Source organism: Aulostomus chinensis, chromosome 20 (genome assembly GCF_037954235.1).
Source record: "Aulostomus chinensis isolate RoL2024-O1b breed Wild chromosome 20, RoL_Achi_v1.0, whole genome shotgun sequence".
NCBI lineage: Eukaryota > Metazoa > Chordata > Actinopteri > Syngnathiformes > Aulostomidae > Aulostomus > Aulostomus chinensis.
This window is the reverse complement of record NC_141339.1, coordinates 23,053,629-23,081,424: the sequence shown is the minus strand read 5'-3', so window position 1 is coordinate 23,081,424 and position 27,796 is coordinate 23,053,629. Positions and strand designations below refer to the sequence as shown.

General features: G+C 44.8%; 1 protein-coding gene across 19 annotated transcripts in view; it reads right to left on the bottom strand.

Moving 5' to 3' along the window:
- afdna (afadin, adherens junction formation factor a) overlaps positions 1 to 27,796 on the bottom strand; it is a 92,822-nt gene that overhangs the window by 29,146 nt on the left and 35,880 nt on the right. For 13 of the 19 annotated variants that reach the window (XM_086189715.1, XM_086189714.1, XM_086189716.1 and 10 more), the window contains exons 9-23: positions 26,027 to 26,071; positions 24,487 to 24,581; positions 23,576 to 23,826; positions 20,475 to 20,544; positions 18,691 to 18,761; positions 18,522 to 18,589; positions 16,515 to 16,720; positions 15,593 to 15,613; positions 11,975 to 12,120; positions 11,420 to 11,514; positions 10,314 to 10,579; positions 9,419 to 9,562; positions 9,095 to 9,293; positions 8,111 to 8,217; positions 3,745 to 3,825 (exon numbers count right to left, since the gene is read on the bottom strand). In XM_086189715.1, coding sequence (XP_086045841.1) covers positions 3,745 to 3,825; positions 8,111 to 8,217; positions 9,095 to 9,293; positions 9,419 to 9,562; positions 10,314 to 10,579; positions 11,420 to 11,514; positions 11,975 to 12,120; positions 15,593 to 15,613; positions 16,515 to 16,720; positions 18,522 to 18,589; positions 18,691 to 18,761; positions 20,475 to 20,544; positions 23,576 to 23,826; positions 24,487 to 24,581; positions 26,027 to 26,071 — 1,865 coding nt within the window. The remainder of the gene's footprint in view (positions 1 to 3,744; positions 3,826 to 8,110; positions 8,218 to 9,094; positions 9,294 to 9,418; positions 9,563 to 10,313; positions 10,580 to 11,419; positions 11,515 to 11,974; positions 12,121 to 15,592; positions 15,614 to 16,514; positions 16,721 to 18,521; positions 18,590 to 18,690; positions 18,762 to 20,474; positions 20,545 to 23,575; positions 23,827 to 24,486; positions 24,582 to 26,026; positions 26,072 to 27,796) is intronic. The other 6 variants (XM_086189717.1, XM_086189730.1, XM_086189731.1 and 3 more) reach the window with 3 other exon arrangements.

Sequence of the window (27,796 nt, the reverse complement as noted above, 5' to 3'; positions counted from 1 at the left end):
CAACAATTTACCACTGTAGGGCCAGTACACACACACACGCACGCGCGCTCACAGAACAGCTGACACCAAACTGACACATATCTGAGCCGGGGCATCCAAGATTAAGAACCATCAGGGCTTTGAGAAACCTGGATTGTGTCAAACTACAGAGGAAAGTTCTGTTCTTTACAGCAAATGAGGACACAAGAGAGGAGTGAACAGGGTCACCCAGCAGCCGGGCTCCTCGCCTCCCGCCGGGAGCTGTCCACCAAAAAGACAGCTGTGTTTCAATCAACTCCCACCTCGCAGTCGTCTGCCTCCACTGACCACACATCACGCTCACGAGACCAGGACAGACAGACAAACCTGAAACAGGACCAGTCCAGCCACAGCAGCACAAGAACACACACTCACACACACCGGTTTGAATAACTCTGCCTTAAGACACTGTTTTCAGAACTCCTGCTTTAATTTCTTCCAGAGACAAAGCAGTTCATATTTGTGATGCATCAGCGATGAGTTCATCAGCTACAAGCTCCAAAAATGATTAAATCCTGGCTGAAACATAAAGCACCACAGATTACCAAGGAGGGATGGGATCAGGATATTAAACACAGATATATTTCTAAATCTTCATACAACTGCTGGGACTCAGTAAAGACAATAAGAAAACGCCACTAATGAACCGTTGAGTCCGCGTGTGCACGTTAGCATTTAACCGTGTGTGTATCCTAGTTTAATCATTAGCCTCAAAAGCAAATAATGTTGAAGCAGGAGGCCATCACCCCAGAGGATAAGTCAGACAACAGAGGCACTATCAGTCACCCTGGTTCAACATCCTACCAGGCGCTGCTTAATTCAATAAATACATCCTTTCGGACAAAGTCAGCAAGGACGGTGCGTGGAGGAATGCAGATAAACAGAATCAGAATAAAGACGAAACTTCTGGATGGTCGAGAATCGACTCCACAAAACATACAGACAATCATTAGGGTGCACACATGCGAACAAATCGCTGCTCGTATCCGGTATAAAATCCCAACCTGTGCACAAGTAGCAAAGACAAGAACGATGTGAGCACATCAGCACCTGACAAAAACACAGAATTACCTGGTCTTTCCTGCCCACCACAGAAAACCACATGTTGCACCCGCTCGTCAGCTCTGTCCAGACCAGTTCACACTGGGACGTCCAGACTGGGACACACACCAGTAAATGCACACTCCCTTTATCCCGGACAGAGCCTCCACTTGCTAACATGCACTGACAAGTCCAGAAAAAAAAAATTTACACCGGCGGGGAGTAATCCATTCAGCTGCTTAAAAATCACTATTTATGGCTGCAAAGAGGAGCTAAAAGACTGTTATGGTTTCAGTTGTGTGTGGTGAAAAATTTACAGCAGGTTCCTTTTTAAAAAGAAAAAAGAAGGAAAAGTATTAAAAGCAGCTGTAAAAATAAGACAGCTGAAGAGCTGTTTAAATTCCAGTCTGTGGTTGTAAAGGTGCAGCGAATCCCGTCAATGTTCCGAGCGCTCCGAATATTCCTCCCCGAGTCACACAGCTTGTTAAAAAGCTGTGAAACCAGGTGGAGCTCCAGAGGTGAAGTGTCGGCTTGGACGCCAGCTGGTCAGACTGAGGTGGAGCGCTGCCGCCGCTTCACCCGTCACATACCACACACACACACACACACACACACACACACACACACACACACACACACACACACGGTTATATAACAGGACAGAGCTCAGCCCAGTTTACTGTGAATTCAAGCAGCTGTTTGACAAAATTCTCTCTACCTGACTTTCCCACACACACAGAGCTTCTCCTCCTTATACATCCACACAGCTTTGAAAATAAACAGCGCAAGGAGTTTCCTCACTACATCCTTCCTCTCCAGTCTTCCTTTACACCCCCCCCCCACACACACACACACACGCTGCAGACATAGGAGAGCTCTCGCCTGAAGCAGGAAAGTCATTCTGCCCAAAAGAAAGACGGCTTTATGTTTAACACAGGGAACAAACACACACTTCTGCTAAGCTTTACATTTTATGAAGATAATAAAGCCCTCCTCTTCATGTCACTACAGAGCTGCAAAGCTGAGCGAGGTGTGTGTGTGTGTGTGTGTGTGTGTGTGTGTGTGTGTGTGTGTGTGTGTGTGTGTGTGTGTGTGTGTGTGTGTGTGCGGAGCCCTGCTTTCATTTTGATCACTGCTACACCTGTTAGGTTTCGGGACAGCATCCTGAACGACGGTTTTTGCTTTTGAGTGACACCCAGCTGCCAAAGTTCTTGAACCTGCCTCTGTGTCGTTGTTCCTGCTGTAGTGGGTGGGTCTCCACTACCACTACTGGCCATGACACACACACACAGACACAGACACAGACACAGACACAGACACAGACACAGACACACAGACACACACACACACACACACCACAGCTGGTAGACACCTCTACATTCAGAAAGACCAGATGTGATTTTTTTTTTCTTCTCAACATGAGCCAGAGTTCATATTTGTGTCTGCATATTTTCCATAAAATCGTTAAACTGGGGAGGGACTCGTCGCGGGTCACGATTGGCGTTCACATGAGTGCTGAATGTGCGTAACAACAGGTCGGTTAGCAGGTCAGCCCTTTGCTAACCTGAATGTGAATGAATGGTTAATCAGCTCTCCTAGACATTCCAAGTGATACGAAACCAAACGGATCAAATTCTGAAACGATTCATTTTCAGGGATGGTTGCAAAGATCAATAAAATCTATCTACCATTTTACAGCCGCTTCTATCGATAAGGAAAAGTATTTTTTGGCTGCAGTGCATCATGGGAATAGCGGGGGAGAGATACAAAAATCTGAGAAAGTGTTTTCATTGGACACAAAATTGAGTCAGAGGAACTGACAGGCGATCTGACAAAATACTTTTTTTTTAACAAATCTGTGGCACCTAACAAGAGGACACAGGATATAAAACCAGAAACGTGGGATTTTTTTCTTCTGGACCTTTGTGGGGAAAGCTGAACGTGCTACAGTTGATTACTATGAACACGTTAGCATTGCAGTCACAGTAAATGTCAGTTTCCTGTCGTCGCTCCCTTTTTCCTGCTTGATTTTAGTCAATGTTGGCCCTCCAGATGTCGCCACTGTGCACATCTGTCATGTGCCACTTGGACTGAGGGAGCGTCACCTCTTGAGTGCATGGAGATTCAAACACTTCATCAATCCACGACAGGACGGATGAGAGAAAAGGCCTGCCGTGAGAAATGAAGGTCTCTGTGGAGGAGCGCCACACAGCAGTGAGATGTTTAATTCCCTCGTTCTGTCACTACATCAGAGGCGATGGATAAATACACACAGGAACACTGATCCATAGCTGCCCCCCCCCATACGAGCCCCCCTACACGCTCACAACTGCCAACTAAACAGATCCATCCAGAACTTTGTTTGCCGTGTCACTGTTTAGTCTCTGTGCTGCTGTCAGACTCAACAGTGAAAGCAGTCTATTTAAAACAGCGGCTCCCTCAGTCAGCACTGTGTCACTCAACACACACACACACACACACACACACACACACACACACACACACACACACACACACAGCCTCAAGAGCAAAGGCAAAAACATCCAGGCTATTTTTGGACTTCCCGTCAAATCCCTGCTAGTCCCTCATGTAAATGTAAATCTGCCAGTTTCAGATCAAGACTTTCTTGAAATCCAACCCCTCACACACTTGCACCTACACACCCTTTAAGATGGCATCTCTTACCTTGGCGGCCACGATGCTGAGGCCCATGCCGTTGTGCTTCTTGAGGGTTACTGTGACAACCTCCGGCTCTTTCCTCATTGGCTGAAAAGAGAGATGGGACAGGAAGGAGAAACTGTGAGCGAGTGAGGATCAAACCTCTGGTGCTTCTGTTGAAGCCTGGAGGAAAACAGCGAATGTCTCCGGGCCCTCAGTCTGAAACATCACTCAGGAAAGGGAAAAAAAAGTGTTTGAGTGAAAAGAGGGAGGGATGAGAAAAGGGAGGGAAGGAGGTATAAAGGGGAAGACCACAGAGGAACCTGTGGTCGCTGGAAACGAGTCAAGAATGAAAACCACATCATGGCTGCCCCCACACACACATACACACACATCAGGGCTCATTTGAGCAGGGCTGGGTGGCTGGGTGGGGAGACGAGGAGAAACAAAGAAACACAGAGAGCTACCAAGGTTTCCCACATCATAAAAAAATATTCTGACAAAGCAGAGTCCAAAACAAATGAGCTAGTGTCAGACTGTCTGCACTCAACTGTGTGTGTGTGTGCGTGTGTGTGTGAGTGTGTGTGTTGATTGAGTGTGTGGCTGGACAGCACTGTTGCCCAGTCTAAAACCAAACAACAACCGCACAACAACTGTTACAACAACAGCAGGCCTACACGTATACTGTAATGACATCCTGGTCATAACTGTGACCAGCAGCAGACGGGGCTGGAGATGAAATCTTTTTGGAGGAACAACACAATTGCAGCCCTCCAGTTAGATTTTTTTTCCGTTGCGATAACATTTTTCTGTGCTGTAAAACAAACAAAGAAAGAAAATCTGTGCACGTCTGTGACTGGATTTTCTTGACGAAAGTTCATTGGATTGATGTCAGACTTGGCGAGCGGCTCGCTGTTGCATCAGGAGGTGCAGTGCAGAGTTTGAGGGTCTGTGTTCCAACACCTGAAGCACAACTGGAGACGCGGACGGGTGCACAGGGAGGTTCTCAACCCCTAAAGCTCCAAACAACAAAGATGCGTCTCACGCCGACGTTAACTGAGTTGCGGACACGTGCTGCGGTGGGAGCGAGCGGTGGAGGTGTGCTGACCTGTCAGGGATGCGAGTCCCTTCACTGGCAGCGGCGACAACAAAAATGATTTCATCATCCACCAGCAGTGTTCCACGAGGGGCACCATCGTATGGCAAATTTGTGGACACTGGCCAGGCTTAAACCCCCATAACCCCTGAGCCCTCCAACAACAGGTGCAGCTCCTGTGTGTTCTTCCTGCTCCAGGCTGTGTTTAGACCATCAGTACTTTCTCATGTACATTCATCAACTGTCTGTCAACAGCGTGCCATCAGGGGCCGTGAAGCGTCCATGAAAGCTTTTCCGCTGGCCAACTAATGTAAAGCTTTTAAAAAGGGGAGATAAATTGCATTTTCCTGCCTTGTAAATTTCGAGTGCAATCAAAACCTCACGCATGTCTGGACTGCGGTCGGTCAGAGTCCGAAATTGTGGTCACAGAGGTGGTCAGTGTGTCGATAGTGAATTCCTGGATACTCATTGTCTGTAGTGGCCCATGGGACGCGTAAACTGGTCACTGGAATCATTGCTGCAGGTTTCGTAGTTACTCGACCAGCTGTCACTCACTGCACTATCATCTTGATCGTTTGACGACGCGATGAAATAAGTAGCTACAAAACCTCACCTTCCTGCCGCTAATGATGGTAGCTTCCTTCCACAAGTGTTTCAGCTGAACTGAGTGTGGTTTGTATCAGACGGTGCGTTCAAGAGTCTGTACAGTGACGCTTTTACTGTTGTTAGAGGTTGGTCCTCATTAGGTTCAAGCTAAAAGGCTAACATCTCCCACAGGTTCTCTCTTCAGGAGGACATTCTGGAAACGCCTCCCTCATGCTGGAGGGTGGACCAGCAGGTTTAGGTACAGAAAACAAAGCTACATATGAGCGAAAGCAATCAGGAAAACATTTCCCGTGTATCTGCTCAACCCTTTTTCAAAACAAAGGCATGTGGATTAGCATGTTGTTAAGAAACGAGCTAACTTAGCAGATTGAAGTCGATTAATTGTATTCGCTTATTTTTGATGTGCTGTGGATGAAATCCATCAAAGGCAGGGATCTGTACTTGTAATGATGGAAAAATATTTGTAGTTAACCCATAACCTGCTCCCCACACTCTGAACACACACTGGTTATCAAAGTGTGTCTGTGTGTGTGTATGAGAGAGAGAGAGACGCCTGCATTATGTCGAGACAAGTCATGAAATGGGGGATAAACACACCAATTATAGAGGAAGTAGCTGTGTTTGTGTGTGTGTTGCATTGAAAAGAGGCCTATCATTAAATACTTCACAGTCACTAACTTCAGCAGTATGATTGGTGTTGATTAAATTGTGTGTGTGTCTGTGTGTGTGTGTTTGGTGTGTGTCTAGGAAACGTAAATTACCCCTTCTGAAGTCACTATAATCGCTGCCTTCAACTGAAAGACCACACAGACACACACACACACACACACACACACACACACACACACAAATCCCTGGACTTGAATCAAAGCGACTCCCAGGTTTAAACTTTTCTAAAAATAGTCAAACTATGTCATGAGTGCCGTCACGTTGTCTACGGCTCCACTTCTGTTCAAGAATTTCCCCTTTTTTAGTCTCAAACGTACCTAGAAACTCATTCCTTGTTTTCATTTTGTCTTGACGACTGGAAGTCCCACACCGTCTGGCTTGACCCTTTTAATCCAAGACGTAGGTTTGAAAATGACGCGGTGCAGTGGAACGATAACAAGCACGACGAACAGAGTTTAGATGATGTAGAGGGATAACCTCGTCTGGCAACTCCTGTGTTGCTATAACCACCTTGTTGAATTTCTGGAAACTTGTTTGGTCTCTTTATAAAATCCAAAAAAAAAAAAAAAAGTTTGAGCGTCAGTTTTATTTTGGGAGGTTGGGGGCAAAAAAATGTCAACATTTCAGCTCCCGTCATCCAGTTATGTCATCATTGAAAACCTCTGCCTCGATGATGATGCATAAACGTGTGCTGTAACCTGCAAACACTTGGATTTGAGCTCAAATCAAACGCTCGCCGGTTCTCCCGCATCAGACGCCTCTGAGAATGTCGACACAGACGCTGCTGGGAGCCAGAGCGGCGAACTGCTGTTTTCAAACTTAGAGTCAGTCAGGGGGCTAAATATTGTGTTGTACCTCACCGTTCACGTGCAACTTCATGCTGCACCGCACGTCACGTTTCCGCCCACAAAAGTGGCGGCTTTTTTGGAACGAGGAATATTATACCTCCATTCCACAAAGACAAGACAGCAAATTCCCACCTCTACCTGACCGCAAATTTGCCGCGTTCTGTCTTTGAAAAGGGCTCATGTGGATTCTACCGGACGCTGGCATTAAGGAGCTTGTAAACAGATATTTTGGGACAAATTTGCTGTTGTTAGCCGTCAGTCTCAATTAGCTTCAAGCTAAATACACGCCGCTGCAATAATTTAGGTGGGATAAATCCTCTTCCTGAGTTAGCGGCACCTTGTGAGTACTTGAAAGGGTAAATACACGTTTTGACTGAGGTACTGCTTTCATGTCTGCCATAAAGTACATATATTTAATATCTCCTATTATCATGTAAATTTCTGCCTATTAGTGGTTACAGTGTTGATAGTGTCTCATTACTGTCAATACTGCACATACCTCAGTTTCTCTGTATCAGTCACTTGCTGTGTATGTGTGTGTGTATATATACACACACACATACACATATATGTTATATATACACATATATACATATACTGTATATATAGACGAGACGAGACAACGAGGCATACATAGTACATGCTTGTACATACTGATCTGGTTTAACACTAAACTGCATTTCACTGTACTGTGTACCATACAAGTCCTAATCTGATGTAATCTTATCTAAAAGTTAGCGTGTCCACCCAGCTCTCATGTTTCCATCCCACCTGGAGCAAATAAACATCCGTGACTGGTGCAAAGTCATTTGCCGGACTGGATGCCGTTTGCACCCATTTCCCATTAAAGACCAAATCCAGATGTTTAAACAGCAATGCCAGCTCAGTGCAACGAGGAGAAATGGAAGTGGCACGAAGAAGCAAAGCCGTGACCTCAAGTAACTCTGCTGCGATCAAAGATTCCACTTTTGAGGTTCAAAGAATTTGCGTGCTTCCTCTCTGCAGTCGAAGTGGTCAAATCTGCTGTACACTTTAGGATCCACAGCTCCTGTGAGTCAGCAGTACTGCTCCAAGTCCTCTGTGGCACCAACTTTACCCAAGATACCCTGCCGCACTAACACACACACACACACACACACACACAAAGTAGTTGAGTGTGTGTTGGATGTCCTACCATCTCAGAGTTGTCAGCAGCAGAGAAGTGGCTGTCACAGTCGGCTCCTTCAAAGTGGACCGTCCACGTACCGGGCGAACGGGGATGGGGAGTTAACCTGCAGAATCCTGGTAGAAGAAAACACACAATAAATAAAAGATCATTCTGTTAATCAAGACATTGCACGAAAAAGCAAACTCCTCGTCTTTGACTTGATAAACATGTCAAAACAGCTCTGTTTTGCAAACTCGAGGTACATTTGCAGAATTAAAAGCATCATTTGCCTGCATCCGCTATGAATTGTGTCCATTTTTCTTGCCATTAAAAAAGTCAAAGCTACAATGTGGAACATTTGTCTCCATCTTCTGGGAGTGACGGTTACCATGATCAGCCATCGGACGCGTTCCTACGTTGTGGGCTCCGTCGTTACGGACACAGATGTCAAACTGTCGATGATTAGTTTGATTGTTGGAACGTCAAACGACACCAACGAAGCGACTGGTTTGAGCCGTTTGGTCTGGTAACATTCAAGTCAAGAAGGGGGACACAACTTTCCCCGTTCACCTGGGTTTTGTGCTCCCGTCCATTCTGGTCGCAGACGGAGCCTGTAAATACTCGTTTACCAGCGGGTCATTTGCCCTGGCTGTGAACGCTGATCAAGTTTGTTCGGATATTCAGACATCAGAAGATGTAGGAGCGGGGTTATCGTGCAGGACTTCAGTCACTCCGGAGAGAGAAGGTCCAACACCCGGCAGAGGCAACAATAAGCCAAGTACTTCAATCAGACTGCTGCACAACTATGATGCTGCTCCACCCTTAAAGAACAGTGACGTTGGTTGTTTTTACTGAACGATATTAAAAAACGATCTTAAGAGCAAAACAAGAGTGGAGGACCCTTTCCAAAAGTATGCGAATGTATGCATGGACATGTACACACACACACACACACACACACACACACACAGAAACAAATGATGAGTCCTCCTTCGCAGGGCTGAATTTTACCTCTCTGTAGCAGCGGCTCCAAGAAGTCCTGCAGGCCGTTGGGGAGGCTGCGCACCACGTCACAGGAGTACCCGTCCTCAGGGAGGAGGAAGGGCAGCTTGAGGTCTGGATCCTCCTCGAGCTGAACCTCTCGTCCGTCACTCCTCGCCAGCTCGTCCGCTGTGTTTTCTGCCACCGCCACCACGTGGTCAATCAGCTCCTGAACACAAACACGCAAAGAGCAGCATCAGTTCCAGGCAGCATGACAGGCGATGACACAAACATGAAGCTGACATTATCCAATCAACATGTAAATATTCTTCGATTTGTGAGGCCTTGTCTTACTGGCGGGATATAAGGCTCGTCTGGAGCACAGTGGTAGTTGGTCATGAGGGCGTGCAGCTGCAGGGAGTTGAGCTTGAAGCAGGTGTTATGGATGTTCTGTACATCCTGCATGGAGTATTTGTCCATGGTCAGCAGGGTGGTTGCCTGGAGGACACAGAGCTCCATTAGAATGAGACACGTTTATCATGGCAAACTTTGAGCAGGATCAAGGAGGTCTCCTTTTGTTTTTCTCTCTTCTCCTCTCTTATCATAAGCACAAAGAAAATGGCCGTTCCAGTTGCTGGACGTGAAAGGCTCCTCTGTTTGTTTCGTTTGTGTCTCTCTGACAAGGTTTACATGGGCAGGGCGCCACTGGAAAAAGGTGACGTCAGTTATTCCCCGCACCATTTACAATTTAACAATTACAGCAATCAGATCTGGGGACAGAGGTTGGGTTGTTTACTTTTCTTGCAGAGGAGACACTCCTTTTAAAAAATATGATCAAATCCCACCCACACTGTCCTGAACATGGAGATCAGCTGAGATTTACAGTGTTTCACATCACACGGTTTCGCTATATGGCTTTTGAAAGCGTTTGCTTTAAGATGATAATTTACATGTTTTGGCAACCAGCGATTTGAGGTGCTCACAGCCCAGTGACTCGCTCCAGCAACTTAGATTTAACTGTGATTTAATTCAAATAAACAGGTCAACACAATGCAGAAGAAACAACATCATAATGATAATTTTTACAAAACGTGAATTCATGCACTGCCATGACTTTCCACAAGATGAGAGGAAAAACCACATTTAAAATGCTTGTTTTCAGAATGGAGTTTGGTTTTGCTCAGCACCAGTAAGTTTGGTGAGATTTCATCCGGGGTTTAAGAATGGAAATACAAATATCCTCTCTTACTTGTACAATTCGGCTGAGGTGGCAGTCGGCAGCTAGCTCCAGACCCTGCTTCTCCGCCCAGGCCTCGATGTGACTGAGCTGCTGCCGAAGGATGGCCCCCCAGTAGTGGCAGCAGAGCCCCGACTCTGTGTCGGTCACCAGCTTGTTGAAGAGCCACATGTTAATGAAGTGAAAGAGCTGTGAGAAGAGCTGGATGGTCAGGGCGGCGTTGACCCGACACCGCCGCAGAAGGGACATCGCGCCCGTCAGGGTGTGCAAAACATCCTCTGGAAAAAGGCGGTGAAGGACAACAGAGAGTCAGAGCAACCCCGCAGTTCCACCAGCACTGGGCTCACGATGGTGCTTTACATCTGGCTAGCCGTTAGCATGTGCTTGTATTCATTTACAGGATTATTGCAGGTTTCATCAAGCTAAATGGGAGTGGGTTTTTTTAAGCCAACTTCAAATGAAATGTAAGGCCAATTTGTGTTTTTAGTGGATGTGTTTGGTGTAAAGACATGGAAGCTCGTTGATGTGGCACCGACTTGCAGCCATGAATCACCAGATGTGCTAGCCAACTCAGAACATGTTGTCCACCAGCATTGTGTTCGTGATTGCACATCAGCTTTTTAATGAAAGGGAACGTCTGAGAGGGAGAAGCTACAGCTAGCACACAATTAGCATGTAGTTAGTGAGCGCTTACTTAAACTTAAACATTTTTTCTGTAAATTGTCCAACCCAAATGTTAACATTAAATTATTTCAGTTCTTGTTTGTGTCTCATTTCATCAGTATTTTTCTTTCTCCTTCTCTGTAACTGACTAAAGTTCCCCTGCGTGGGATTCATAAAGTATTCTTATTCTTATTGGTTAGCGTTATTTATGCGGGGACTAAGCTACAATAAGCATGTAGTTAGCATGTGCTTGTGTTCATTTTCGCAGGTTTCAAGAGAATTTCAAATGACTGAATACAATTCAAGAAGAAATACTTCTCAGCCGTATTGGCCAACGTGTTTGAAGGAAGATTACTCTGAAAGTATGAAGTCTCAGAATTACTTAGAAAAGTCAAGATTTTGAGGTATGACCACATGAGTCAAAGAGGCTCCGGAGTAGGAGAGTGTGACTGTACCTATCTTGGGTCTCTGAGGATTGTGTTCCTCAGGGTCGTCCAAGAAGGCGGCCATGTAGTTGTTGAGGTCTGCCTGGAGGCAGTGGACCAGGTACCTGCACGCAACAAACTTCATTCACCATAAACACGAGGGACGAAGATACAGCTTTGACCATGTTTTCCTGAAGTGTTGAACAAACTGAAACTTGGGTGGAAACGGACTCGTTTCACCGTGGGACTCGTACACAGCCATGACAGTACAATGTACTTCTGTGACTAACTTAACTTCATGAAACACTGTAATTATTACTTTGATTTCCTGGTATTTCGTAGCACTGAATCTCTACTGCTTTACATTGTAATCCTGCTACCACTCCTCCATGTCCTACACAATGACAGTTGCTTTCCTTAAGTGTTATTTGTAGGTGGAGAAGTTCATGATCCCTCATGAGTTTGGAAGACGGACTCTAAAGTCCTTTGTTATTTTTTGGTTATATATAAACAGGCTGTATTTCCCCGTCTGGAAAACACGTCTTCCCACCCCACGTTCAGCCACACAACCACACGCTGACTGACTTGAAGGCCATCTGGACGAGATGAGCGAGGATGTCCTGGGCGTCCAGCGTGATGCGACTCAGGTCCCGGTCCTGCTTGATGAAGTTGAGCAGCTCCGAGGCGTTGGCCATCCAGAAAGCCAGGGCGCCCGCAATGTTCTTCTGTTTCTGTAATGTACCATTCACAACCACACACACGGAAACATACGGAGGGAGCTGTTAGCGTAGCAGGAGTCGGAGAGAATCCCAGGAGTTAAGAAGACAGCAGAGGGGTTTCTGTTTGAGTGGCAGCCAGAAGGAGCAGTTGTTACTTCAGGGATAGACTCATGCCCTACCGACCCCTCCCTCTAAACACCCCTGTGCCCAAAGTAAGGAGTGGTCATTACTGTCAGTTAATGGAGACACCAAGGATGAGCGTTTCATCAATTCTTCATGCCTAATGTGAGCTCCAGCTTTTAACAGTTTTAAACAAAACCCAAGTGTTCAGTGTCAGACATTAGTGACCACTGCTTCTTCCACCTAGACACAACTCCATCAGAGCACCAGACACAAGCCTCCCCTCTGGTCGGAGAGAGCATGGCGACGTCTTTGACGTACACTCACACTCTACCACGGCCTGCAATATTCACACAGGGAGAAGCACGATGGATTAAGCCCTAAAAGTCAGTAACATTCCAGCCCCAAACTACTGGACTGATGAACTACTTGGTGAGGACAGCTTGTGCCTCACAGGATGAACTGTAATAACGTTACGATATCCATTTACGTTTCATCACGTCCGCGCCAGACACGTGACGATACTTTGGTTTACGTCAAAATTCCTCCAACAAAGCATGGCATTCCCTGAAGCAGATGTTAGCATGCTAACACGTCAAACTAAGAATGTTAACAAGTTTATCTTAGAGCTGCTAAAACCTGGCATGCTAGCATCACGTGATATTATAGAGCACTTCTGGTATTTTCAAACTAAGATCCACTTCTCCCGTTTCATTGGGTCTAAAGGATTGACATGCTAGCCTTACGCTAGCACTGCCGCTGTGACCTTGTTCACGGAGTGAGCAAAGTTAAAGAACTGACATTTTACAACCTGTCTTCCTCTTTTGTTGGGTCTAAACGATCACTGGGAACAAAAATCTTTGTACCTGCATAAATATTGAGTGAAAACAATAACAAAAGGGCATCAATAAAGTGCATCCACTAAAAGAGCTTGACAGAATCACAAAAGTAGAAGTGAGCAGAAGCAAAACAAACATCAAGAATTTTGCTAGTGTTTGTATTTGATGTCAAAGAGGCAACACTAGCTTCCAGCTAAACATACGTGGCTGGTGCTTTCTGCTTCCTGAGGAAAAGAATTGATGCAGGGGAGAAAAATGATGTCCTCGAGTGCTCAAGACACCTATTTGAGAGTGTCCGAAAAGCAAAACATCCGTTTTGGGTTAAGTATTGCTCTTAGATTCCTTATCCTGTATATTTATTTTTAATCTAAAATAGGCAAACGTACAGGAAATGACAACCATCATCACTGCTATCAAGAAACATCGTATTGCCGTGACCCCAGGCAGCCACGACCATTATGACTGGAATGATGACCGTCAGTCCCAACAAGAAAAATCATACACAAAAGCACTTTTCCACAAAGAAAAAAAGCTTCTGTCCGAGCAGAGCGCCGTTCCAGGGCTGAGGTGATGTTCTACTACAAGCACATTTAGTGGAAGCACTTAGAAACAGAGGAATGAGCTACTGGACTTCATTGTAGCTATTTTGCAGCTGCTTGAAGCACGTGAACCCTGGGCGTAATCTCACAGTCTAATGTCGAGGACAAGCTTCTGGTCCTGAATCAATCGGGAGGACAGATCCGAGTGTCTGAGGAGCTGACTGGTTAATATCCCCACCACACGCTCACTCGCCCGCACTCATCTATCCCCGCCTTGAAAACGCAAAACAAAAATCAAACAAAGACCCTCAATTCAGAACAGCCACAGAATGGGAGATGGAGCCGAGTGCATTAAAAAAAGAAAGGTGACAATAAAACATTTGGGACACATGAAAAAAAAAAAAAAAACACAGACGAATGAGTGAACAATATTCTTAACAACTTCCAAACAGACAAATGAAACACAGGAGGTGGAGGAAGGTCAGAGGGTGCTTGTCTCTCATCCATACTGTTGAGTAAGAGAAGCAAGACGTGATGTCACACAAAACGTATGCTGGTATTAAAGAAAGAGCCGTGACGGGAAAGTGTGGTTGCTTTGGTTTCGCTGTTTTGTTTTGGATTGTTTTTTAGTACCAGGCAGGTCCGCGAAGCTGAATGGAATTAGTTGGGTTGATGTTGCTGTTGTTGCTTAGTTTTCCAGCTGTGGGAGGACGTATTATTATGGCTGTATTTGATATTTCTGTTAGAATGGAGAAAAAGAAGCAGCAGCAACAATGAGGGGCTGGCCAAAAAAAGCAGAAGAGAGGAGAGAGACGTAAAGAGAGAGAGAGAGAGAGAAAAGGAGGAGAGATGAGGCTGAGAATCAGATAGTGAGAGGTTGACGAGGTTGGGCGACAGGATCGTGATTACAAATCCTTGTGGATCACACACTTCAATTGGAAGATATTCCAATTGATTTTTAAAAAAAATGTAAGTCCTTTTGAGTCAAATTTAGAAGAAGAACAAATTCATGCCGTCTTTGACGTTTGCTCCGATTCAAAGTTTAAGAAACGGACAGAGAAATGTGTCAATACAGTTCAAATAACACAAAATTGTTTTTATTTGAAACTCATAACTTGCATTCAATGTTAAACTATAATATGTAACTTTTTGTATAAAGCTGTAAATGATCTTAAACTTGATTTATAGCTGCGTAACAAATCGATGCTCTAACCTTCGCCGTCACACCGCCAAATTGCTAATTAGCTTGCTAAAACTATTTCAACTGTTCCATGATTTGAGAGACACGTTTTCTGTCAGTGTGTAACGTTAACAAGCTGATTCACAAGCTCGCGGTTTCATAAAACCGTTCAGAGAAAACGGGTCACGGTGACGCCGCTCTGATAACAACAAAGCTAAAAACTGGTGTTTACAACGCCTGACAGGACACACACCACACCGCATCTCATCCATAATTCTGACTTCCATTCATGTTGTTGGGGCTGTTCTCTGTTCTGGGCTAGGAGAAGAAAGAATTCCACTCTTCTCAAATCGTTTTTTGAGTTATTGGTCCTTCTGACAACCGCAGAGGAAAAAATAACTCAAGTTGGTACTTTACAGCTGTGGTCAAGAGCTTCTCTCTGCAGTAAGTGACCGTTAGCTGCTCATGTCCACTCCTTCCACTCCTCATTTCCTGCGTGACCCCAAGTCAAATTCAAAATATTCATTTAAAATGACTTTGTATGATGGTTTACACAAGTTTAAAGATTCCTGTTCCATGTAGTTTCTTTAAAGGCGGAGAAACCCAACATGTTCAGGTTGGGTTTTATTTAATTGCGAGGAAATTGTGTATAGCAATGCCATGAAACTATGTGACATTTTATCCATATCGCCCACCCTGAGAAAAAGAGTGAGCAAGAGAGAGAGGGAGAGAGAGAGAGAGAGAGGGAGAGAGAGGTAGACGAGTCTGTAGCAGCCGTATCATGGTGAACTATTGTGCTATCCTACCTGATCCCCTTCAGCAATTTCCTGGATGGGAGGAGGAGGAGGAGGAGGAGGAGGAGGAAGAGGAGGACACATTCAACAGGACAGAGAGAGAACACGTCAACAGCTACAGTATGGATAACACCATGTAGCACGCACGCACGCGCGCACACACACACACACACACACACACACACTCTCTGACACACACATGGTCATGGTTTACAATGTAAAGCCATTTTGAATTAGTTTAAGAACATAACTGATGGAGGTCAGATGAAAAGCACATCTGGTCAAGAAAACTTCAGAGTGAATCTGTGACCAGTTCACTTCAAGGGTTTTATAGTTCTCCCGTGCTAGCTTGAAAGAAATATTTCCACACTAGAAATGAGATACATTTAAGAACACGAGGAGCAGAATTAAACCTGTTTATATTTGGAGAATAACACAGTTTTGGGGTGTAAAATTCATAGAGGTTTCAAAGCGTTGTACCATCTGGAAATAAAATGAAACAAGTATGAAGTGGTACACACTGTGAAGGTGTATACATGTGACAAAGGTGGCATTAGAAAATGAGAAATCAAAAATAGGAAAAGGGGAAAATGAGCCCTAATTGTGTGGCCACACAGGAATCTGATACGAATCAGCAAAACAAAGGCTTACAACACAAATGTTGTGTTCTACCAGGCCTCACATTAACACGTGACACTGAGAAGAAGACAAATGTGAGAGAAGACTGGTACATTTGAGGCAACACGAGGGGAGAAAGTCGCTATGGCAACATACACACAACACACCTTACACACCTGTGGGTAGTTTGTAAGAATACAGCAACGGGGAGGTAACGAGACACAAGCAGCCACGCGTATAAGAACACTGGCTGAGAGGACTGAGAAAGTACAATCAATTGTTAGGTTTGAAAACAAAGAGCAGTCGTGGTACTGACCTGGATGACTCCCTCCATCATGCTCACCATCTTGTTGACGATGGCGATGACCTTGTGCGTCCTCTCTGACGGAGACATGTCGGGCCGGTACACAGGAGACAGGACGTAACGGCAGGCCATGTACAGGACGTAGGTGGGCGAGAGCTTGAAGTGAACCGTGGAGCTGTTGGTGTAGTTGATGATGGCCGACAGGAAGGTGTCTTCGGCTGGATGGGCGGGCGCGCGCACACACACGCGCACACACACACACACGAGATTCACAGATCCTGTCAATACAGTCAAGCCAGCAGTATTTGGTAGGACTTTTTAAAACACTTTGATGTATGCAATGAAATCAAAACTGTTGGAAAAATTTAAAGAAAAAGAAGCTCTGACTCTGGGGTTAAAACTTAAAACAACAACAACAACAAAAAAACAACAACAACAAAAAAAACGAAGAAAAAAAAACAGAGTACATCACACAGTAACAGATATTTGGCTACTGTGTTTTAGTAGTTCTCAGCTACCTGTAGTTGGGTATTGTTCTTCTTACTTGTATTACCAACATTTTAACAAAAAATCTGATATTTCTGCACCTCTCGTCTCTCTCTTTAATATGAATGAATTTCAGCAATCTTATGGATTTTATTTTGCATCTTTGCGCAAAGTCTTGTTGTCGGCAGGTTGGCTCCGATGTTGTCCTAACATACATGTACGCATTATGTGTGTGTGTGTGTGTGTGTGTGTGTGTGCTTTTGCAGCCTCTGTGACATCTCCTTTCATGGACATCCACACTGAGGTGTGACTGACAGATCCGTGTCAAACACAAGGACATTAGCACAGAGTGAATTGATCGACACTGGAGTGGAGATGTGGGGGAGTGGACGTGGTCAGTGGACCCGTCAGCACAAACACCGCTGCACGGCCTTCATCATTCTGGTGGTGCCGTTTAAATGTGTTCTCTTTTTGGCTGTTCTGGCTGTTTCAGGACTCGGTACCTGCATCCAGGATTGTTCTGCTAAACAATGACATAGGTTCACCTTCTTCATCGTCTTTCAGGTGCTATAAACACACTTCCAGGTGCACCTCAGCTGTCTCTGAACTCTCGCTGGAGGAAAGTGCCACACTTGACGGGGCTAAAACTGTCCCTGTCTCTTCGTTAATAAATGGCCTTTTTCTGGCCATTACGATGGAATGTACGACCTACTGCAGTGAAATACGGTCTGCATAAACAATCAGACAGCGCAGGTGGGTTCCAGCTCTGCATGTACGAGGACGGACGAGGTTGTAAGTCATCGACACCAGCAGGAGAAGTTCTCCATTTACTATTACTGTTGCAGAAAAGCTGGAAGTGATTAACCCTGTAAATACATTTGTTACAGCTATGACGGTGAATGACTTCTGGTTCTTTAACAAAGGGTTAAAGGTTACTGAGCTGCTTAAAGCTCAAGTGCGTCACATTTTCCCTGTAAATTAAGATCCATCTCCAAATGAATTCTGGTTTGCCGTCTGCAAACTTGAATGGGAAGACAATTTAACTGTGTCGCTTGAAAGACTTCCCAAAATGTGATCGGGTCAAAATGCTCAACCTCTGTCATTTTGCAGGGGTTGTGCGAGCCTCAGAACAATTTATCCAGAGTTTTATCAGGAAAAGAAAGAGCAGAAGGCCGCAGTTGTGGCAAAAACTTCCCATTAGTTCTCCGCATGTGACAGTTCCATGAGTCCCATCCTGGAGGCTTGTGACACTCAACACAAGTTAGCAACTGTTTTTCAGCCAAAACAGTAACGACAAATTAGCCTACAGTGATGCAATGTTCGGCACTACAGCTTTAAATTTCAGAAATGTTTGACTGGTCGTGTATACGCGCACTGCATGATTTAAATGTCGCCCTGCTCCAATACACCTGATTCCCATGATGCCCCAGGACTGGTACCGGGAAACGCTGTATTAAGGCAACAAGGTCAGTTCAATAGTTTCCATCTATTGATTAGGTCACTGACACAGAGGGAGTCATATATAATACTTACAGTTGTCTCTGAACTCGATGCTGGCTGGCAGAGTCAACTCTGGCCTGTCTGCTGAAATGTCCTGAGACCTGAAAGGCAATTAAAAGTATGAAGAGGGAAGATAAGACTGAACACAGAGAATAATGAGGAGCGAGGGGGAGGGGGATGAAGGAGAAGGCGGGTGTCTGACCTGCTGTCCTGCAGCTCTCCTCTGATCATGGGTTTAACCATTCCTCTCTCCATCTCCAGCTTTCCTGAGCTCTGCGCACGAACACACACATGCACACACACACACCGAGCGTCATGCAAGAGCATTTTTTTAATTCTCATCTTAGATTCTGCGCTTAAGCGGGGTGGAGTTAGACAGGTCAGACTCATCAAAACATGGTCAGGAGGCCTCGACTTTCATGAGCTGCGTAAACAAGATGAATCCACCTGAGAAAGTCAAGGACCGTCCCTGAACCCCCCTGTAACACCAGGCATCCAGCACAGCAAGAGAGGAGCCTCACTCTTCAAAATGGCACCAAAAACCACTTTCCGAGCTCTGAGACTGAGGTCAGGCTCAGATCGATGGAAATGCACGTTATTTAGTCGCGTACTGGAATTAAAGGTCCTGAGGAAGTCAAGAAATTGGAAAGTGCTGTGATCGCTGACTGCCAAGTCCAACCATAACCTTGATCATGTCAGCGTCGTTTAGGTATTCCAGCTCAGAATCTTTTCAGGGAAATTCATCCATTTGTCGAGATGATTTTGTTGATAGATAGGGGGAAAAAACCCCGACATGTCACATCATTGGTGAATCTGAAAAACTCTCATAAATCCCTCGCAGGAGAGGTTTAAATCTCTGTGAGTGCAAGTGGTTCCAGCGTGAGCCCCATATGAGAGGACATGTATGCTGCCCCGTCATATACACACAAATAAAAGAGTAGAAGGCAGACAGCCACACACGTCACAGCTAAAGCAGGAAGACTCTGCACAGCACACACCAGATGTGTGATGTGAAATGGGTCTTCCCTTTAATTTAATGGGCACTGTTTTAGTTTTGATGTAATCCTGCTGTCAGACAGGCAGACACGGGTAAAAACAAAATCCCCTCGCCAGAGGTAGCGACAATTAAAATCTTTTCTCTCAGGGCTGAATCGGGTCAAAGCGGTGGTCTCATGTGGCTCTGTGTGAGAGAAATAGCATGATGTCTTGTGTTTGATTCACTGGCAAAACTACTAACAAGCAGCTAAAGCAACATCCCAACAGATGCTGCCTTTACAGCTTTCTGCTCGTCCGACATCAAATGTCTGTGTGCGTGTGTGTGTTCTGTAAAATTGACAGTAGCATCTGTAAAGCAGCTTGAAGTGACGCTAACAAACATAGAGGTAACCACAAGTGTATGCGTGATCTCTACAGGCATGAAAAGTTTTAGCGTGGTAGCTCCAGAGCTTAATTGACTACATGAGGCAACTTTCAATAATTAATGTGAATACATTTTGATTATTCTACTTTGACTTGCAGAAATCTGGCAAGAATCAGCGGGGGTCAATTGTGGGAAATTGTTTTGTCGACTGAAACTCTTAATTGGTTCCTAAATAAAGATCCAGCACATGATCCAATGTTGAGAATCCTCCTAAGCAGTGGATTCGTTTACTTAGTTATATTTTGTTCACTTTACTGACCAAACATTTCTGCCTCTGCTCTTTTGTTCTCAGCATCACTATAAACACTTGGATCCCTCATTTTTTGGCGGGGCAGGGGGGGATAAACGTTTGATAATAATCAATATGCATGTGATGCAATTGTTTTTCGGGGGAACAGATGACAAACCCCGTTCCCAGTTATGTTTTTTAGATGTAACTCTTTACATAAAACTTTCCCTTCTCTTTTCGGCAAGTGAGAAAATGTTGTTTCAGCTACAAACACAGAGGATTTTCCACCGTTGAACTAAACAACGCAGACAGCAGAGTATCAAATGTTGCGTGTTACCTTGCTGGTAGGCAGGGCAGCTCCACTGTGGACGTCTCCGTGAAGATCAAAAGTGGTTTCGGGAACGCTGCTGCAGCACGGACACAGAAATGCAGCGGTTAGACGAGGAGCTGTGATCTCTACAGCAGACTTCTCATTTCCGCCAACAACAAGAGCTCAGTCTTAATCCAGGGACACACAAACCCACACACATCCAGTTATCTAACTCGGCACTCGTTGGAGAGGAGAGACCTGATTTGCAGTAAATGAATGACTCACTAATGCACAGAGGCAGTTTTGCCTCATGCACATGCACACACTCGCCGTCTAACGAGATGTAGAGCAGCCAGAGGTTCCAACACAACGATGCACACAGCAAAGCTAGAGGTGTTTGAGTGGCAGCGAGAGACTGTGACAGCAGTGGAGGTTAAAAGACAGCCGTCTGCTTTTAACGCCCCACGCGGGGGGAGGGCGTCGGTGTCAAACACCAACACACCAAGCATTCATCACGTACAACCAACACCAGCAGGAGCGGGTTCAGCCATGAGCACCACCATCAGATTTTCAAGAGAGCAGACAACATTTTTCTAACAATTTCCAAGTTGATTCATTTTTTTTTTGTGTGTAACAGCTTTTAAAGAGCTGATGTAAAAAAAACATTTTTAAAAAAGAAAGAAACAAAAATACCACTGATTGTGAGGCAGGTTTTTTTTTATGTCTAAACATGTTTTATGCATTTTCATCATCAACACAGGTTTGGCATCATTCTTTGAATCAACAGCTAAAACATTGAGCTGTGTCCTTTCCCTTTACAATAATGTTTTAGCAGTAAATAAAGGAGTTGTAAAAGAGACATTACAGGTGTCGAAAAGGTCTCGATTGAATGCAGATGAGCAAACTACTGAAGTTAAGAGCTGCACCTGCTCCAGTCTGGAGGACACACCGTTTACAACACACCTTGTTCTATGTTGTGTCCTTGTCTGTTGTTTAATCAGAGGTCAGGATGAACTCCGGATTAAACCTGTTTCTTTAAACAGGCAATACAGGGGTCACACACATGTTCACCAATAAACGGCCTGGGAAATGTTCATGACCGTATATTCTTAGATGTCTTAAAACCACCTCAACTGAACCCCACACACTCATATAAAGGTGTTTTCCAAGCAATTTCTAAACAGTAACCTGGTCAGTGTTTTTCTGTACTGCCAGCCAGCCTCTGTGCCCACCAGAGCTTTTCTTTACAGCTGAATACGTCAGGCGCTCCCATCAACGTGCCCAACAGGGAACTCCTCCGTTGTTGTTGTTGCTGTGCAGCACTCATACTTGACAGCTCGCTTTGCGGTATTTGTCACACCCCGCAGCTGTGATTGGATGACTGGTTTAAAAGCGACAAAGACGAGCACTACAACCCCAAGGTGAGTTTTTTGTTTTTTTTTTCAAATCTCAGCGGCTGGAGGAAAACAGTCAGGGTCTCGTCACATTATTGAAGTTAGTGGCAAAGCAAAAAACTGCAACGCTCGTTTTGAAAATAATTAAAAAGTTGCTCTGATGGAGCGCGAGCGCGAAAGGTGTTTCTGCAGGTTGGATATATCTCAAGCTTCAATGTAGGAAAAGCTGATGACTCTTAAGTCAAATACGCTGCCAAACTGAGTTGATGGAGGTAAAAAGTGAAAACCAGCAGAGTGAAAGTTGACAGGATCCTGCTGGTTTTCATCAGACTCTCTCCGCTCGCTGCTGACTACTTCCTCTCTGGATGAAGGTGAAAATTAAAATCACCTGATACGGTCTCTAGATGGAACGCAAACCTACACCGAGGACTCATAACACCCCCCCAAGAAAGCAAACAAGCTCCAAACAATCATCAATAACTTACCAATAACTTCAACCACAACTGTAATAACATGAAGAAAACTGTTCTAATACATTGACGAAGTCATCTGGTAATTATGACGTCTAAAGTTCTGCCGCACTCCTGAAATCAAGCCAGTCAAGCGTGTTTTCCTCTAAAACTTCACAAGTTCACAAAGCCAACTAAACAAGAGGAACCAGTACTTTAACTCTCTCTAAAGAACTAGTTCATGCAGAAGCACACAATCTCTCTCACTCAAACACACACACACACACACTCGAGTGTTGATTACTTACACACCTCTCTCTCACGCAGCGTTAATCTTCCATTCAATTCCTTTTTCCTGTCCTCAAATCATCTTTCTCCAGCTCGTCTTATCTGATGTGCTCACTCTCTCCTTCCCGTTAGTGTGTGAAACGACAGCGAGCTGGAGGCCACACCCCAGACCATGTTGATCAGATTAGAGGGCAGCGCGCCTGCCATAACCCTAGACCTACGCTCTTCCTCTCCTCTCATTTCCCCGCTCTCTCCGTGTGCCCAACCTCAGACTTCCCTCCTCCCCTTTTTTCCTTCCCTTCATCTCTTGCTCAGCTTGCCAACTCCAAACCTCATCCTCTCCTCCCTCCATCTACAATAACACCATGCTCTTTTTTTTTTTTTTTTCTGTTCGCAAATTTCGGGAAACGGCGTGTAAAAGAGCAGAGAACTCCCTCATCCTCACAGACTTCTGCCTCAGAGATTTATTGGGGATGATTCAGGTCACACCTCACCAGGGTGAAGATCATAAGACAAAAGGAGAGGTCATCTTAAATGGGTTTATCCAGGAGGACCAATCAGATGACAGTACAGACAGATGTCACTCATTATGACATCACGGCACCGAGAGCCAACAACATGAATGGATATACCAAATGCTCATGTTAATTTAATGAACAAAAGAGAATTAGATCTTCTTTGATGACCCTTTTTCAGATTTCGCCAACTTAAAAAAAAAAGTCAAAAATTAAGACTCAAGTGAACATTTGAAATTTCCCGCAAGGGATTAATAAAGTATTCTGAATCTGAATTTATTTTATTTAAAAGCCTATGAATAAAACCAAATCAAAATGATCTTTTCTTAAACCCTCATTTAAGGCTCACCAGGTAAAGATCAAGGTCGATTTTCTTTCATACTGTTTTCATCGACTAAAATATTGAAGCTTTTCTTTTACCAAGACAAGAAGTCTAATGAGGAAAGTTTCAATTTTAAGGTTTCCATGCTCCGCTCTCTCACCCAGACTTGTGCCGGCTCCTCATCATGGCCGCAGGTTCTCTCTTCCCTCCTTGATCAAACATTGGGTCAACAAACTTGAAGACGTGTGCAGAGCCAAACTGAAGTGTGGAACCCGAGCGAAGAACTGTCGTCTCAGCGATGCGCTGCCCATCAACAAACGTGTCAGCGTCAGGGCCGTGAGGGGTGACGGTGACCATCCCTTCACTGTGCGTGAGATTACAATGATGGGGGAGAATGCCTGGACCTAGCAGCTGAAGACAAACAATGGCCACCAGGTAAGTACAGGTAATTTTCCGCTGGACTTTTCTACCCGTCTCAAAAGGCGTACCACAGGGCTCTCTTTTGGGCCCCATCATTCCCTCCTCCCTAAGAGACTGACAAAGCCACCTTTATGCTGATTACACAATTACTTACTGAATGGCAGATTCTGTGCAATGGTTACTGAAGGTTCTTAATTCAGATCCACAGCCCTTAACTCACCCGGCATGTACTTGATGTTCCCTTTACTCACACAGTACTTTTTCATTCGCTACTCCACGTACTTCTAATTTTCAGCAACACACAATGAAGTGGAACTCTCTTGCACCCCCTAGCTGGTTCAAGGCCAGGACGGCCCACTGCTTTGATATAGTTTATAGTACTTGGTGTTATTTAGCTCCATAGTTTTATTCTATGCCTTTACTAAGTCTTCTTCTGCTTGTGTACTCAGACCCATCAAAAAAATGAGGGCTTCCTTCAGTTGGCCCTGAGTAAAACAACGGTTTGAATTGAAAACATGAACTATATTTGTGGAAACTCCCAAAGACTCATTCCTTTGTGGGAATTCGATTGACATTTCAGAAACACTGTCGCTTACCAGGCGGCATACTGAAGCAGAGACCGAACGGACGATAAACTGAGCTGTTTCGTACCTGGATGGCTCCGTCCTCTGTGCAGTCAGAGCCGACCTCAGTGATGCTGTGCTGAAGGCGGTACAGCTTTGGTTTGTCCCGTGAGTCAGACCCGTCTGGACAGCCACGTACAAACACACACAAACTCAGATTTAGCACAGGGCAGGGCGGCACTCAAATCAAATTTAGACTCAAAACAAGAAGTTATAAACATGTTCAACCTCATACATTCTTATTGACTTTCCACACAGCTGACAGCACAGAATCCATCAATCATCACAACAGCCAAGAGTCACAACTGCCGTGTTCTGGGGAACGAACCGTTAATGTGGTTGGAGGGACAATTATTTATTAGTAGTAAACTGAGTTTAGTAAAAGCAAAGCGGCACATTAGTACGCTGAGGAGAAAGGGAAACATTGGCTTCTCCAGGGAAAAATGAAAGGGTATCAGAAAAACCTCAGACCTACTTCTAAAAACATTGCTGAAAGCAACAGAAATGATGTAACAGGGCTACAAGCTTTCCTCGCCATTTCACAAATATCTACATGTTAATGGTCTGATTAGTTAAGCCGTGATCATATTTCCCTCTGATTGCACCACTGCTATTTCATACAAGTCAGGGTTTGTACACACTTGTGTCAGTGCATTATCAGGGCTTTCAGGCATTTTGGGGGGCAAAACAAGGCCACAGTATATTGTAAGAAATATAAATGACAAGCTATGCGATTTGATAACTTTAAGTACACTTAGATATTAGTTGAGTTTCTATCAACATATTTTACAAAAGGATGTTATAAATGGCAAAATTTCGGGGGGGGGGGGGCATTTCTTGATCTCACAAAAAGTTATTTTTCAAAAATGTGAATACACAAAACAGGTGATAGAAATAACCAATAACCTTCTACTTGTATTACAGGCGGCAGCATGAAGCACTGCCCAGTACCAGATGGTGTTTAAGAAGAATTAGAATTGTCTAACCGTAGGGGATTCCTCGAACCCCCCCCCCCATTTTCATTCACTGACAGCTCTTCTACACTGTTCAATGCAGCCAATGCCGCCCGCCATCTTCTAATGACATCAGGTAGCCTAACTTTATTTGCACGCAAACACACGTTTACTTCCTTGCAACAAACCAATAGTCAGCTTAAAATTTGCTTCATAACTAATTGGAAACACAACTAGTACAAGTCTGACCAAAACTTAAATTTTCACGTATTTTACCTCAAACGTACACATTATTATACAAATGTGTTTTCAGGAAGATTTTGGGGGCTTTTCCAAAAACTGCCAACTTTAATCCCCCCCCCCCCCTTCTCCAGGAATTTAGTTTTCAAATCCAGAAACTCCAACAGTATTTTCATGACTGTTGAGAACTCCTTTAGGTATCGCAGTCAAACGCTGCCATTATCTGGGCTTTGGAGGCTGAACTCTCACCGTTTCAAGTTGCAGTCTAGTTTAGTGACATCAAGTACATTGAGGACGACATTGATGATTTCTCATGGTCATCAACACCAAACCATTAAGAATTGCAACACAGAGGGGGGTGTGGTGGGTTTTTACCTTCATGGTGCCGATAGGCGTAGTAGGCATAGTGATTCCCTCGCCCTAGGCAGACAGGCAAGCAGGTACGGAGGAAGTAGAACACATGCACAAGGCCCCACACAAGCAGTCGCGCGCACACACACACACACACACACCATGCCAAAAGAAAGTGGGGAAGAGAACAGACACATAGCAGTGGGTGAAAATGCAGCATTACCTTGTTAACCCATTAATTGCATGGAGGCATCCAAACACACACACACACTCACACCATATTTCTGAGGATCTTTAATTCTAATTCTAAAATGGAAGATTTAGGGGTGCACCTATCTTGAGACTGTGGGCTGGTAATTTGGTCAATGCTGACGCCGATGGGTTCATCATCAACAGATTAACACGTCATTTCTGGTTGGTCTGACAGGCGCCCGTTCAAGATCAACTCTACAACACCTCAATGGAGATCGTGCAGGAATTTAGCCAGCACTGTAAATCTGAACGTATCAAATGTAAGGAAGCCCCAGTTGTTGGGTGTGTTGCTACAAGACAGTCACAGTCATGGCAGAATAGAAAGTAGACAGCATCTCTTGGTGCCGTTCGTTTGTCCCCTTTTTATTAGTTTGCTCAAGTTCCAGCTGGATGTTACATCGCTCCTGCGGCTGGCTGATGATGCAGAGTAAAGTAGCAGGTCTACGCGGCAATGAGGTCAATAACATGCCAGCTAGTAACGGGTTGGCTCCTGCTACGTTTTCTCAACTGAGCAGGAGTCAGCTGAACTAGTCTGAAGCCGCCTCACTGAAACAGAGTGTAAATCTTATCCTCAGTTAGAAGCAGACATCAAATTGGGCGTTACTGCTCTTGACGCCATCGTTAATGTAAACCACATGCAGACAGATGTCCCTGTCTTCTGGCAGCTGGTCGATACTGTCACTTTCCAGTCTGAGCAAACCAGGACTGGCAGAGGATCACTCTTCTCCTCTCTATACCCCTCAACAATGAGGAAGAGGATTTTTACCTTTTCTATGCTCACAAGCTCTTCTACTTTGGCCTCGTAGTGTGTGAACAAAAGCCTGCGGATCTCAACCATGATTTATGGCCTCCGTTAATAGATATTACATTTAAGTGTTTGGCAGTCACTGCCAAGCTTCCTTCATCTTTGGACCGCCATTCTGGGGCCGCAAATTATAAATGATTAGCTACAAATTAGCAGGAGAGCAGGAGATTGTTTACGATGGCAACGCCACCCACATGCTACCAAGCAACAGCCAGAGTCACGTGTCACATCTGTAAGTCTGGCTGTTGTTCAGATGAGTGTCTAAACATGGTTGATGCAAAAGCACTCAAGTCCATCCATAAACTTGTCTTAAGAAAGACCAACTTAGCAGTTAAAACCAGGCTTACTAAAAACCAGCTGGTGCAACAAGAATGCATGTGGGCAGACCCTGCTTTTACTATTTTATTTTTATCCCTCTAGGATTGTTGTCAAGAAAAAAAAGTAAGGGACCAAACACTCTTTTGCCCACACACACATCCCCAGCACCCAAACATTTAGTAGCACCACCGATCAACTCTCCCTCTCGGCCGTTATTCAGAGAGCGAAATGTAAGTAAGTGTGTTAGTATTCTCCTGGACCAGACCCACCCAACACCAGGCTGAGGTGTGCACGGGTCGCCGTCGAGAGCCAGAGAGGGTTAACAGAGTGAGGGGTGACAGACAAGCACGAGGCTGAAGAGAGAGGGATCAGTAGCAAGAGAAAGCTGTGACTGCTCCTGGTTGTCTTGTTGGCGTCCA